Genomic DNA, 15369 nt, shown 5'->3' with positions numbered 1-15369 from the left:
ACGGTATATAAAATCCGAGGGAAAGGGACAACCTGTGGCAGGGAGGACGGTATATAAAATCCGAGGAAAGGGACAACCTCGAGCAGGGAGGATGGTATATAAAATCTAAGGAAAGGGACAACCTCGGGCAGGGAGGATGGTATATAAAATCTAAGGAAAGGGACAACCTCGAGCAGGGAGGATGGTATATAAAATCTAAGGAAAGGGACAACCTCGGGAAGGGAGGATGATATATAAAATCTAAGGAAAGGGACAACCCCTGGCAGGGAGGATGGTATATAAAATCCGAGGAAAGGGGCAACCACTGGCAGAGAGGATGGTATATAAAATCCGAGGAAAGGGGCAACCTCTGGCAGAGAGGATGGTATATAAAATCCGAGGAAAGGGACAACCTCCGGAAGGGAGGATGGTATATATAATCTAAGGAAAGGGACAATCTAAGGCAGGGAGGATGGTATATAAAATCCGAGGAAAGTGACGATCTCGGGCAGAGAGGATGGTATATAAAATCCGAGGAAAGGGACAACCTCTGGCAAGGAGGATGGTATATAAAATCCAATGGAAGGGACAACCTCGGGAAGGGAGGATGGTATATCAAATCCGAGGAAAGGGACAACCTCGAGCAAGGAGGTTGGTATGTATAATCCGTGGAAAAGGAGTAACCTCGGTGATGTTGTATGCTCTTTGGAAACTTCATTTAGTCCTTTCCCAGGGTAAGCCTTTAACTAATGTTTTGAAAGTGATTTAAATGCATTCAGGTCACTGGTTTCAATGTAAAAAGAAAGATAGACACATACTCTAGTTATTATTTTAATTATCAATATATCGTTACACAGAAAAAAATGTATCAATCATTAATATATCGTTACAGGACAAAAATGTATCAATCATTAACACTATTACTTTCCATTCACTATGACAGATCTATATTTTTGTACCCATAAAAATAATATTAATCATTTTAAACATTAAAATTAAATAGTATACTTCATCTAACAAAATGCTTTATTTATTATCGTTTTGCATTATCAATATAATTAAGTCTGGATTAAACGAACGGAATAACAATGGTGCATTAATTAAGCTTTCTTATACTCAGTACATTTCTTACAAAAATCAAATGGATTGGACGACAAACCTAATCAGAACAATACTACAGAGCCTTACAACAGAACCAGTGTTTATCGCCTTGGTGTGTTACATCCGGTGTAGCATACGAAACAGTGTCTATAGCTTTGGTAACAGTGTATATAGCTTTGGTGTGTTACATCCTGTTTAGCATACGACTTTTTCTAACGCTTGTTGTAGATCTCTTATCAGATCATCCGGGTCCTCCAACCCAACACTGAAGAAAAACGAACAAAAAGATATTCACAATTTAAATAAAACGTTTTTGTAGTGATATATTTTTAATTGTGGGAAATCCAAAGAGGAAATGAATACCATCTTATTCTTTTAAATTTTCATGATATAAATAGTTTATTAAATTAACCAATGTTCGTCATACGCATTCTATCAAGGTCCCAAGGCCCAAAGGAGTAACATCGGTAGTGCAGACAAGGTTTTCTGTCGAATTCCCGAGACAATTGTTCAGACATTAATGTATAAATATTATCTAAAATGTGAACTTTATTTCTTCTACAATAATTACGAAATAATAGATACCAAATTATATTAATTACTCTTGTTGTTCTGGATGGAAGCGCGCAAGGGGGTCTTACTGTGGGAGGAAACCCGGGGAAAACCCATGTGTTTATCCCATAAATGGTTTTATATGCGTATCCGTTCGGTATATTTAAACGGTATATCAAAATGAATTGTTTTTGATCAATAACAAGTATATTAACTGTTTAAAACCCGATTTACAAGTCGTGATTTCTTTTATTTCTCTCTCTCAAACAAACGGAGATTACTTTGATATCAATCAGAATGAATTACCCTATATACTTTAGTGAACAGCTAGATGAAAGGATATATCTTACCTTAATCTCACCAGTCCGTCAGATATCCCACCACTCCGCCTGTCTTCATCATCCATCAGCATGGGACCATGTGTCATAGTACCCGGATGTTCTATGAGACTTCCCACGCCTCCGAGTGATACTGCCAGAATGATGACATGGAGTCCCTATGGACAAAATGAAGATTAGCATTATAAGACACTTCGATAGTTTTGCGGTTGGCTCGACTCAATGTAGCTTCCTTGAAATTGAAAATAAGTCAGTTTGGGGGTAAACAAAAGTACTGTGGTGAAAAGAAATAATACATCAAAATAATACATACATAATTGGGTCATTTAGTATAAATGGTAAATGATGATATTACTCTGACGCTAGTAAATCGAAAGCATGTTGTTTAGACTGGTTATCGAACAATAATAACACCATAGCGAGCGTAGATATACTCCGGGCCTCACAAAAAATAAATTATCCAAAAGTCCTTGATGGTGTGATATATGAACAAAATATAAACAGAAATTTAAGAGATACATATATGTAGCTTGTACACAATCTTTTTGATTTCAAAAATGGTCAAACGATCTTTGTTTGAAAAAGTTCAGCATTATTATCGGAGTGGTATAAAATCGATAGACGGTTGGATACATTTAAGCTTTGAACTGCTTTCAATCCAAAATATAAACTCTCTGTCGAATTTTTTAAATGGAAAATGTGTATTCAATATGTTTTTCGCAACTGTGGTATGCTTCACATTATTAATGCGCTGGTTGGCAGTTTATGAGTTGATAATGCTCAACTACTGTCGGTAAGGTTATATAGTGACAATGTCATAGAGTGGTAAATATTCATGTATACGAGGCATATGTTTGATAACGCAATTCCTAAGGGGGGGGGGGGGGGGGGGGGGGGGGGTGGCCGAGTGGTTAAGGTGTCACGACACTTTATCACTTGCCCTCCACCTCTGGGTTGCGAGTTCGACACCTACATGGGGCAATTGCCAGGTACTGACGGTAGGCCGGTGGTTTTTCTCCGGGTACTCCGGCTTTCCTCCACCTCCAAAACCTGGCACGTCCTTAAATGACCCTGGTTTTAATAGGATGTTAAACAAAACAAACCAAACGCAATTCCTTTCTGAATTCATGTGAAAATTAATGATTAATGCAATAATTTATGGTTGCAAAATGCGCGATTTACTAGTTCGTCCATCTCATTAACTTATCAAAGGAGTTTTCCATAATACATGTGGTGTTTATATTAGATATTAACAATTTATATCCGTCTATGGGACGCTTGGTCGTCCAATTCAAATAACCGAGTGCAAACCAATCGCAATAATGACAAGGAAATTTATTCCTGTAGCATTATTGACATGCTTAACTGTCGTTGTTTACACTATACAACTGTTCCTTTGATACCGTGGGAATGATGACGCTGTTCCAAGTAGCAAGGAAGACCTAGGGAGTCATTTACAAGGTACAGATCATAGTTATCATTAATTAACTGTAGTAATATTGCTTCAATATGGGCGTTTCTTCCATGCCATATAGAACAAAAACACAGGTAGAATTGAAAAACCTTTTTTCAGTCGCGTAACTGATTGAAAATTTGAAGCGATATAAGAAGATGTCGGATTGGCAAAGAAAGGCAATCGATGATTTTTTAATTTACTACACTGCTTAACGAATTTGCATTGCTTGCATTGTACACATACGACAGTTGAAAGTTCTTTGAAAACAGACTATTACAGCAAATGGGCATGATCTGAAGTTATATCTGTACCAGACGACCGGCGCCCCAGACGACAGGCACCCTAGACGACGAGACATCAAAGACAGCTCAGAAAATGGATACGGACAAACGCAAAAGGCTGAAAGATCAACTTGTTGAATAGGATAAGGAAATGGTAGCTGTATTTGTGCATGAAATACATAGATCAAGTTGTTGGCGCAAACTTCCGATAAAGTATTATCGTACGCAATAGGGAAATGGGGCAACAACACTTTCAACGGTACCAGCAACTGTTGGTCAAACGACGGCGCCAGCCATGTCAAGAACAAATCAATGACAGTATGATCTAGTAAGTACAGGAATGCTATGATAATGTTTCCAAATAAAGAAGAAACTGAACATTACAACACATATCTGCCATGTTTTCAATATGGACTAGTATTTATAACAAAGTAATGTCATTAATAAAACTAGTGGCGATTCCTTAACATATAAATGGATAAATAACTTAATAATACGACTTTTAATTAGTCTTTTCAATATTGGCATAGTTAATACAACTCGGTCAGCCACCTTGGTCTTAGGCCGATACGACACACCTCGGCATATTAATCAGGGCAATAATGAAAACACTGATTCATGACGTAATATTATAACTTAACGAGACTTCTACCTCCACAAGAGTCCTGCCTCCCTCTAATCCACCTTTGACCTCAAATGACATCATTCCTCCGAACAGCTTCATTTGTTTCTTGGCCACGGCGTGCTGGGGATGTGATGGCAGGCCTGGGTACATAACCCACACGATCTGGAACAAGGTCAAGGTCATTTCAACATCACTGTTTATTACTGAAACATTTAGAATAGTAAGGCGTTTAATATTGTTGCAACCACTCATAGATAGAAAAGGTCCAAGAAGTCAACGGCCATGTACATTTGTAATTTGTTTCTCTCCGTTTGTAATAAGCACGGATAACCGATGGTGTTTAAACTTGGTACCTTGTATTGTGACAACTGGTTTTATGATTCTAAATCGATTTCAATATCATTATCTACCTATCTATTATACCTATGATGCCACTTTCGCATTAATCAATAAAACGACTTATGGGCGCAAATTGCCCGAGTAAATGCGCAGTAGCAAATGCGGATCCACGGCAAGTTCTTATGATCTTTGTCGCCTTTGTGATCAACAACTACCATGAAAAGCAGCCGTCGACTCCAGCAGCACATTTTACTGCGATGTTTAGTATGTATATCCGACTATCCACATTAGGCTGTGCTGTCGGCAGCTAATCAAAAGGTACTATAGATTACTAATCTTAAAGTGGATACCAGTACGTCTTAATGACAGGTTGATCAATCGACATTTACCTTTGAAGATAATAGCCCGTGTTAATAATGAAGTATCATGAATATTATAATAAAATGAAATTATATCAAATAAAAATCCTACATTTGTAAAGGTTCAGAAGGCAAGTGCAACCTTTCTCAAAGAAAGAAATCATAATAGATAAAACCGTGTAAACGACTAAAACGTAAACTGTTTTTAAAGCACCTAATACTAGGGTTAACATTTCCTGAAAAAGGATTTCAGTATATACCTCGTACAGCTGTACCGCCCTACAAGGACTCGTCAATGATGATAGGGACATCGTACAGCTGTACCGTCCTACTAGGACTCGTCAGTGATGTTAGGGACATCGTACAGCTGTACCGTCCTACTAGGACTCGTCAGTGATGTTAGGGACATCGTACAGCTGTACCGTCCTACTAGGACTCTTCAGTGATGTTAGGGACATCGTACAGCTGTACCGTCCTACTAGGACTCGTCAATGATGATAGGGACATCGTACAGCTGTACCGTCCTACTAGGACTCGTCAATGATGTTAGGGACATCGTACAGCTGTACCGTCCTACTAGGACTCGTCAGTGATGTTAGGGACATCGCACAGCTGTACCGTCCTACTAGGACTCGTCAATGATGTTAGGGACACCATACAGCTGTACCGCCCTACTAGGACTCGTCAGTGATGTTAGGGACATCATACAGCTGTACCGTCCTACTAGGACTCGTCAGTGATGTTAGGGACATCGTACAGCTGTACCGTCCTACTAGGACTCTTCAGTGATGTTAGGGACATCGTACAGCTGTACCGTCCTACTAGGACTCGTCAATGATGATAGGGACATCGTACAGCTGTACCGTCCTACTAGGACTCGTCAATGATGTTAGGGACATCGTACAGCTGTACCGTCCTACTAGGACTCGTCAGTGATGTTAGGGACATCGTACAGCTGTACCGTCCTACTAGGACTCGTCAATGATGTTAGGGACACCATACAGCTGTACCGCCCTACTAGGACTCGTCAGTGATGTTAGGGACATCATACAGCTGTACCGTCCTACTAGGACTCGTCAGTGATGTTAGGGACATCGTACAGCTGTACCGTCCTACTAGGACTCGTCAGTGATGTTCGGGACACCATACAGATGCTTTGTCCTTCTAGGACTCGTCAGTGATGTTAGGGACATCGAACAGCTGTACCGTCCTACTAGGACTCGTCAGTGATGTTAGGGACATCATACAGCTGTATCGTCCTACTAGGACTCGTCAGTGATGTTAGGGACATCGAACAGCTGTACCGTTCTACTAGGACTCGTCAATGATGCTATTTAAGTGAAGTGTTTACTGCTAGTTGTTATTTTACGTGGATAATATTTCGCGGTTGCTCCAGTCTAAACTGGTTCTCGGGTATTAAATTTCCCGTAAACACGCCTTATATATGAATATTCGCTGGGTCTTGGTTTTCGCCCATAACTTTATTACCGCGAATATAGCGAAAATAAGTCTCCTGCGAATATTGACAACTATACAGAATACAACAACGGCACCGACAGAAACTGATATCGAAAGAGATGTCAAAATTTAGATTTGGAGGTGTAAAAGATAAATAACTTTCATAATTTTCAATACTATATTTCAAAAGAGCGTCAAGTATATTTGAACTTATCACTATTTATAGTGTTTTAATTGTATGGCTTTTCAACCATTTGTTTTTGCTCAGCAATGACAAATAACAAATATTAGCCTCCAAACATATTTTGCTTTGCCTTCCACCTATTAAACTTACTGTGATAACCATACAGTCGTCAAATTCTTTTCATTTTACCTTGGGATGTTTCTCCAGGAATTCCGCCACCTTTTGCCCGTTGGAGCTGTGACGTTCCATTCGTATTGGAAGTGTTTTAATGCCTCGAAGCAGCAAGCTAGCATCATGTGGGGACTAGGGGAAGAGAGTGAGATAAAGTTCAGTAGGGACCTGAGAAGGTATCTGAGAAATTGGGGACCAGAGAAGGTATCTATCTGAGATATTGGGGACCAGAGAAGGTATCTATCTGAGATATTGGGGACCAGAGAAGGTCTCTATCTGAGATATTGGGGACCAGAGAAGGTATCTATCTGAGATATTGGGGACCAGAGAAGGTATCTATCTGAGATATTGGGGACCAGAGAAGGTATCTATCTGAGATATTGGGGACCTGAGAAGGTATCTATCTGAGATATTGGGGACCAGAGAAGGTATCTATCTGAGATATTGGGGACCAGAGAAGGTCTCTATCTGAGATATTGGGGACCAGAGAAGGTATCTATCTGAGATATTGGGGACCAGAGAAGGTCTCTATCTGAGATATTGGGGACCAGAGAAGGTCTCTATCTGAGATATTGGGGACCAGAGAAGGTATCTATCTGAGATATTGGGGACCAGAGAAGGTATCTATCTGAGATATTGGGGACCAGAGAAGGTCTCTATCTGAGATATTGGGGACCAGAGAAGGTATCTATCTGAGATATTGGGGACCAGAGAAGGTCTCTATCTGAGATATTGGGGACCAGAGAAGGTCTCTATCTGAGATATTGGGGACCAGAGAAGGTCTCTATCTGAGATATTGGGGACCAGAGAAGGTCTCTATCTGAGATATTGGGGACCAGAGAAGGTATCTATCTGAGATATTGGGGACCAGAGAAGGTCTCTATCTGAGATATTGGGGACCAGAGAAGGTATCTATCTGAGATATTGGGGACCAGAGAAGGTATCTATCTGAGATATTGGGGACCAGAGAAGGTCTCTATCTGAGATATTGGGGACCAGAGAAGGTATCTATCTGAGATATTGGGGACCAGAGAAGGTCTCTATCTGAGATATTGGGGACCTGAGAAGGTATCTATCTGAGAAATTGGGGACCAGAGAAGGTATCTATCCGAGATATTTGGAACTAGAGAAGGTATCTTAGTAGTATTTGATTAGTAGTATTGTTGAGAATAGAGAGAGGGAATGGGAAATAAAGTTTAGTGGAATATAGGTCAGAATAAAGAGTTTCTTCTGTGGCATAGTGTGTGCACTAGGGGTAGGATAGGAGAAGAGTAGGATAAAGTATAGTAGGGCCAGATTAAGGGGTATCTTCTTAGACAAGGGGTGAGAATGGAAAATGTTTTATCATACAGACAGATATAATTTTGATGAAAAGATAGTGCCTCGTTACATGTCCACGTAAAGATAGTGCCTCGTCACGTGTCCATGTAATATAACTGAGATTTCATGTAGGCATCACAAATGAGCTGTTTGATAAAACAAATAATTTAATATTCTGATTCAGTTAAAATATAACACATCGAATCAATTACGTTGATGTCATTTTTTTCTTGGTTTGTTTACAATGACAAACCCACCCCACTTCAAAGACTGTGTACATTTTTATATCATTATGTTCCATCGCATTGAATTGATATCATTGAACTCCAAATCTAGCACATAAACCCTATTTATTACCCTATTTATGGACAACATATTCATACTCACCAAACTGCTCCCGAATGTCGTTTGGTACAGTATGGCTTCTTGCCAAAGATCCTTCGTTCTGAATGTCAAACTTCCCGCCGTTAGATCACTGTGACCGCCCAAGTATTTTGTGCTGTAGAAAAAAGTGATTACATGTACTAGTATATTGGTTTACTTTGAAAGATTTGAATTATGCGTTTTACAACGATAATGACGTCATTCCTTCGTCGATCCATTCCAAATGAGTTTAATCAGGTAAATAGAATTTTGTTATATTGCTACTCTAGCAAAGCTCCTCGAATGGAAACGTGTGTTGACAAGTTAATTACGTTAATATCAAAACAAATTCAGAGTTTGATAATTGGAGCCAGAACAAATTAAGCTGCACTACACAGCTGTTCGTCAGTGATGCTAGGAGACTAAAGTGGTGATGATAGGAGGCAACCAAACTCGAAATAAGTAAACAAAAATTTCGGTTTGTTCCACAATTTTAGTAAAACATTTAACTCTAAATTGCTTGAAATTGTCGTTTTGTTATCACAAGATAGGCTTCATTAAGAGCTGTTTTCTCTAAACACGTAGAAGAACAACTTATTTACTATATTTAACTATAAATATTGTATAATACACCCTACCAGCTGTGCATAGATATGTCGATTCCGTGTTTGATTGGACTCTGGAGATACGGACTGGCAAACGTACTGTCGACCATCGTTATAACGCCATTGAGTGATCGGCCTAACTTCCCGAACTCCTCTAAATCCAGGATGGCCATAGTAGGGTTACACGGAGTCTCCCCGTACAACATCTAGAGAGAAAAAAATAATGGCGAATGTAACTTCAGATTGCAGAGCCAAATATCATTATTTTGATATATCTCGAAACATCTATAGCGAAACCAATCAAAACAATGATAGCATCACTAAATGAGGAAAATGATAAACATCCAATAAACAAAATGAACGCCTTATTGGCATCCGACAAGAATAGTGTATCACGATTGTTGAACTTAAAGTGAATACAAGGGATTGGTTTTCCTCATTAGGGCTAATGTTATCAAACTCGAGGACGCGTGGGATCTATAATGACAATCTTATACACATTCTGTAATGTTCGGTGTACTGATCCACCAGTATAATGAACGAGGGCATTGTGCAATGCTATCTAGTGTAAATGTACTGATGACCTTAATGTGCTGTAAAATGTATGTGTCATGATTCGTAACATAAAATCGATGTCCTATAGGACGACAACGTTTACCCTAGTATTTGATTTGACATATTTCCGGTACTCATCAACGTCACATCCGGCTGGTACAAACGTCACTTCGATATTGAACCTTGGGAATATGTTTTTAGCAATGTCATAGATGCCTGCGTAACATGGATTGTTGATAACCTGTAACAAAATAAAACCAGGTAAATCACTAATATCACATTATCATTTATTCTTGTCGAGACAGATACAAAGGGAGATGATTCACTTCATCCCCATATGTGATATCACATATAAGATGTATCATACAAAATATCCTATGTACTATGTTAGGCATCTTATCAAACATATGAGATATAGGATATCTGATTTAGAAATGTAAATGGATTCTATGTAAGCTATCTTCTTTGTTATATTTGATATGTAATGTAATTTATCTTATACAAAATAATTCTCGTAACTTTATAAGATATCTTACCTATGAATGCTACTTTGACAAAATGTTAAATTGAAGTAAATCTCCTTCTATATCGTATATTGTATCGAGATCTGAATTATATAAGATATATTATATACGAAATTAGCAGGAATGAGCAGTAAACGTAAAAAGAAATAAAACGGAAGAAACTATTAGGTATTACAATTAAGGGGCGTACAAAGTTGATAGGGGAGCTAATGATGAAAACGGTATGTGTTTCACTGGAGAAATGAAACAAACAGTAACATGTATAATGTTTATAATGGCATTTTCTGTTATCTTAAAGTATGTATTTAAGAAACAAAAGGCCCATGGGTCTTAACGGCCATCTGACATTAAAGATCGTACTATAATAGTAAACAAACCAAGTAGCAGGAGAACAATTGAGCAAAACTGTATGTTAATCGTAGTGGCCATTTTGGATTTCAGACCAACCAGAAATATAACAACACTTGGTCAGGACCATTTCAGGATCATTTCAGGCAAGTCTCAGCTGAATAACTCTGGTGGAACTTTAGAAGAAGTTCAAACTGTATAATTTTCAAAATAGAGGCATTGGCGGCCATTTTGAATTTCAAGCCGACTCGAAAAATATACGGTCAGGACGATTTCAGGAAAGTTTGAGCTGAGTCCCACTTAAACTTGAGAAGAACTCTATTATAAGGCAAAAACGGTTACGCAAGGCGCACGGCGGACAATGCATCATGACGAACGAATCATGATGCCCTTCCTGTCAGATGACCTAAAGGAATATCACTTGTGTAGTGTTGTTGCTTGTTGAATATATGACGCTTTTAAGAATATGTTGTGTTCTCTATTCAAATTCATACCAGTAAAGAAAATAGCCAGTCTTGCTGGATAACGCATCAAATACAAAGTTCAGTATAGAGTAAAGACAGATATTTGGCTAGGATACAGATATTATTTGATTAAGTGCATAAAGGTGTTGTGATGTTATCATGAGAAAAGACTTCATAAATACTGATTCTCCGCTTATAGGGAGAGTACGTACGATATGGTCACCCGACTTGAGGAATCCGAACAAAGCAGTTGTTATACTGGCCATGCCTGTGTTGTAAACAAGAGTTCCCTCCCCTTTCTCCAGGTTGTTGAGCACGCTCTGCACATTGTCTGACGTGAAGTTGTTTAGGCGGGAATATATATAGCCACCCTGTGCAGAATAAAGATTTCGAAAAGACAAATTAAGGTAAGAGGTGTAATCCATGTTTCCAACAATCAGTACCTCGTAAAATTGTAGAAAGTGGCAAAACAAATCCAATCGTCAGATTTCTTGACCTATGTAATAATTTTAAGCTTATTCAACTGGTCTGGGTATATAGCAGATGACTAAAACCGTTTGTACTTCTGTGCATTTATCATACTAATACGCTGTTCTTCTCAGAGACAGCATCGCATAATGACTTAACCAATTGTTATGTCAGCAGTAGTTCTTCAGGTAAATGGTTACCAATTTTTAACTCTGAGCAAATTTCCAGTAAGCTTAATTTATATTTCTTTTATTTGTTTAGCTCATGTTGTGTTTGACACAATAAAATTTTAGATTCATTACTCGATACTTGTTTCTAAAATCTACTGTAAAGCGCGGAACGAACGACTGTTACAGTCAAACCATCCAAGTCACAAGGCAAAAAAATGTTCTTTATACAGAGGTGTCTTTTATATAGAGTTTTTTCCTTAACTTTTTCTAGTATTTCTAAGTAGTCGTCGACACTCTTCAGTTTGTAGGTAGACGAGTGATAGATGGGAGGAACCAGGGGCTCTGTCTGGGGACCTTCCTCGAACACGTATCGCGCTGATGTGGCCACCGTGTCATCGCTGACGTCTTCTAGGGTTAGACCACCAACTCCCTTGTCTAAAGAGGACTTCGGCGGATCCCACTTCCGACTGTGCAAGCAAATTAAGATTGACTATATGTCTCATCATTTCAGAAATACACATTTGTATAGCCAGGCACGCTCTAATTGACATAATTTATTACATAACATCTCTCGCGGTAGCCTAACTTTTATTAAATTTTGTTCAACAAATCTTGTGTTGAATTTTAATGTATGTTAATACTGTGTAGCATGTGTAGTAAATGTGTTAGGTAATGTGCACTAATCCTGTATAGTTGTTATCGTAACGTATGAGAGATGAGTGCAAGTGTTGGTTGAGAGCGACCTTTGACCAAGCATGTCCACGCATGTGACAATCCTTGCCATGGTGAGTTTTAAGGACTGTACAAAACCCTTTGATAGGAGTACACGTCTCTGATTAACCTGTGCGCTTTACACAGAGCAATGTAATATTGTAAATGATGTAGGTTATTCAACTTCATTGTGATGTTTTATTGAAGTCACTCTCTTAAAATGTCCTCAATCACAAACCACATACGTTTTGCTTACCTCCTTGCACATCTCGTCTCACCTCTTCATGCTAATGCAAAATATCTACTGTATATCCTCAAAAACACATCACCTGTTTTATAGATATTACTTAATAATCTGTAATAAAAAACGCATAACACTTCCTTTTACATCGAACATTACGCGAGCAATTTGATTTTTGTGCGAAATCCTGTCACTAGTAATAACATGCAATAAAATAATTAGTTGTGTGAGACCATTTAGCAGGGGGCTTCCAAATCACAGCTACGTTGCCTTCACTATTTCTTCTAATTGTAAGCACATCATAATTCATTGCAGCAACAATGTATGACCGTCTCTAGAAGATTGGCATGCCAGTAGGACAAAATTAGAAATGTATGTTTTTATACGTAGAACAATATTAGACATCCAATCCTTCATACTGAATAATAAAGCCAAACAGTATCTTAAGCAGTATAAATAGTTATGATATAAAAAAGTGTAGCTTGGCGTTACGCTTTAATCGTTCTGACTTATTTTTTTTATCAGAAGGTCGACAAATGTCCCGATACAGATATAATTCATAAACTTAGGAGTTGTTTTTAAGATATCAATTAAATTGATAGAGGATATATCTTATAGAATATTCCTCTACCTTGGAGGTGTGACAAAGAAATCTCAACCCAAGGGGGAATTCATGAACGTCCGACCCGAGGCTTGTCGAGGTATGGACATTCATGAATTTCCTCGAGGGTTGAGATTTCTTTGTCACACTCCCTAGGTAGGGAATGATTATTTTTCTCACACTACTTCAAATAATTGCATATCAAATCGGTGGTCAAGGCATGTTTGTAAACAATGCACATTTTCGGCTCACGAATATCCTCATATGGAGAAGTACCGATCACAACCCAAAAATATCATTACACAAGAAAACATAGATCTAAAATCAATTCACAATACTTATTCAAACAGTCACTGAAGTAAGGTATCAGTGATACTATTCTGATGTTAACAATAGTATATCTTGTCATTTCATATGTGTCTCATACTCATATTTAACATTAAATAACAACGCACCCTTTCTGAGACTAAAGTTTACTCGCCATGCCTAAAGCCACATACTCCCAAAGAAATATACATAAATGTTTACTTTTTGACCTCTTTACAGATTTCAGACTTAATATATACAAAACCAATTATCGCGAATCAAAAACTGGAGCAAAATGCGTACTATTGATGCAAGTATAGGGGAAATTCCCCAAAATAATAATTGGGTCCAACGGACCAAGTTTCTATCCAAATTAGTCCCACAATGAAACGGGCGGGTTATCAGTCAACAACAACCATGGCGGAACGCCGAAAGCATGTGCCTGCCAAAAAGCAGAAAGATTCTGCCAAATGGAAACGACAAGGAACTGGAATCTGAAAAACCTCCGAATTTCCTTAGGAGAATATTTGATTCGTTTGGACGAAGAGAAGAAAAGGGAATAGACTCGAATTCCGATTTTATCGGACGTCGATTTGATTGCTAGCTAGCTTTTTCCATATTCCTCGTACATTGTCCACTTTACCGACCTGGTTTTTAGATAAGTATTTAGTTGTATGTTTGTTTATATCAATCAGTTATTACGAAAATATGTTGCTAATATGTTCAAACGAAAGCATTGATAGGCAAGTAGGCATACTCGATATATAAACAACGGTCGGTGTTTAGTTTATGTGTAGTTTACGTTGTAGCCTCGTTCTCGGCTCCGTGACACATCTCGCGATAAAAATAAATGCGGTTATTTGTATACACTGATGTCGCAAGGATTCCACTGGTCAAGCGTTCATTCCAAAGGTCATTTTAATGTTAGGAGAGCGTGAATGAGCATCTTGGATTGCCATTAATACATGTGTAAAACTGGAATTTTAGGTTATTTGGGTGTATGCGGCTTTAATGTTTTTGTAATCTCATAATTTTTCGTATGTTATTGTTTAATAACTTCACGGAGTATCCATACAAAACAAACCAAGTAGATCATACGTGGAATTTCAAATCATGTGAAATAACATCAAAGCAGCCAATGCTTTTTGTTGTTTTTTCTCCTAGCATTAGATATATGATAAAAATAGCATGTAAGAGAACTGCATTAGGTCATGACAAGTATACCTACCTCATATTACGACTAAAGCAGAGGGCGAGGTGTCGGGCGTCTGGTTGAGAAGGTTGAGATGAAGATATGGAGAGTTGACGGGGACATAAATAATCTTATCTCTGTCTGAATGTCCTGTTCTCATTGTTATCTTGGGCAAGTATTACCACTGCAATTCACAATATGTATATGTATGTGCATTCTTGGCTGACGCGACAACGCAGAAGATACGAGACAAGATAGTATCGTATACACAGGCAAAAGTGCCACACATGTGCCACATGCGTAGCATTTTTCATGCGATTTTCACACGATTCTCATGCGTATATCATATGATTTTCCACACGCATGATTTTCGCATGAAAAATTCATGTCATCCACATGCGATTATCATGCAATTTACATGTTTTCTTGACACGTATGAGAATCGCATGTTTTGTTGTTACATGCGAGATACATGTGAAATTTACATGCGTGTATCACATTAAAGATTTTACCCATCAGAATCATGTGTAAATATATATTTTGTTGTTTTTTATTCATTTTTATTTTTTATTTTCATTTTTTTTTTTCATTCTTTCAGCACTTACGGTATATTCTAGTGTTTATGTGTTGTTTTTTAATTTTTTTTTTTTCATATATG

At 38.1% G+C, this 15369-nt stretch overlaps 1 protein-coding gene across 1 annotated transcript; it reads right to left on the bottom strand.

Moving 5' to 3' along the window:
- Positions 1-799: 799 nt before the first annotated feature.
- LOC117337913 (L-methionine gamma-lyase-like) lies at positions 800-14944 on the bottom strand. The gene is made up of 10 exons (XM_033899055.1): positions 14748-14944; positions 11923-12127; positions 11235-11393; positions 9790-9927; positions 9165-9337; positions 8551-8662; positions 6862-6975; positions 4360-4494; positions 1983-2128; positions 800-1345 (listed from the first exon to the last, which is right to left on the bottom strand). The coding sequence occupies exons 1-10, from the start codon at positions 14750-14752 to the stop codon at positions 1276-1278; spliced, it is 1257 nt and encodes a 418-aa protein (XP_033754946.1). The 5' UTR covers positions 14753-14944; the 3' UTR covers positions 800-1275.
- Positions 14945-15369: the final 425 nt, after the last annotated feature.

Source organism: Pecten maximus, chromosome 11 (genome assembly GCF_902652985.1).
Source record: "Pecten maximus chromosome 11, xPecMax1.1, whole genome shotgun sequence".
Taxonomy (NCBI): domain Eukaryota; kingdom Metazoa; phylum Mollusca; class Bivalvia; order Pectinida; family Pectinidae; genus Pecten; species Pecten maximus.
This window is presented reverse-complemented; position numbering and strand designations above follow the sequence as displayed.

Excerpts from the sequence above, each read along its gene's own strand:
- LOC117337913 (XM_033899055.1), bottom strand. Across the intron at positions 11,394-11,922 it reads ACTTAGAAATACTAGAAAAA|GGTGGCTATATATATTCCCG; the intron begins GTTAAGGAAAAA and ends TATTCTGCACAG. Across the intron at positions 9,338-9,789 it reads ATGTCAAATCAAATACTAGG|ATGTTGTACGGGGAGACTCC; the intron begins GTAAACGTTGTC and ends TTTTCTCTCTAG.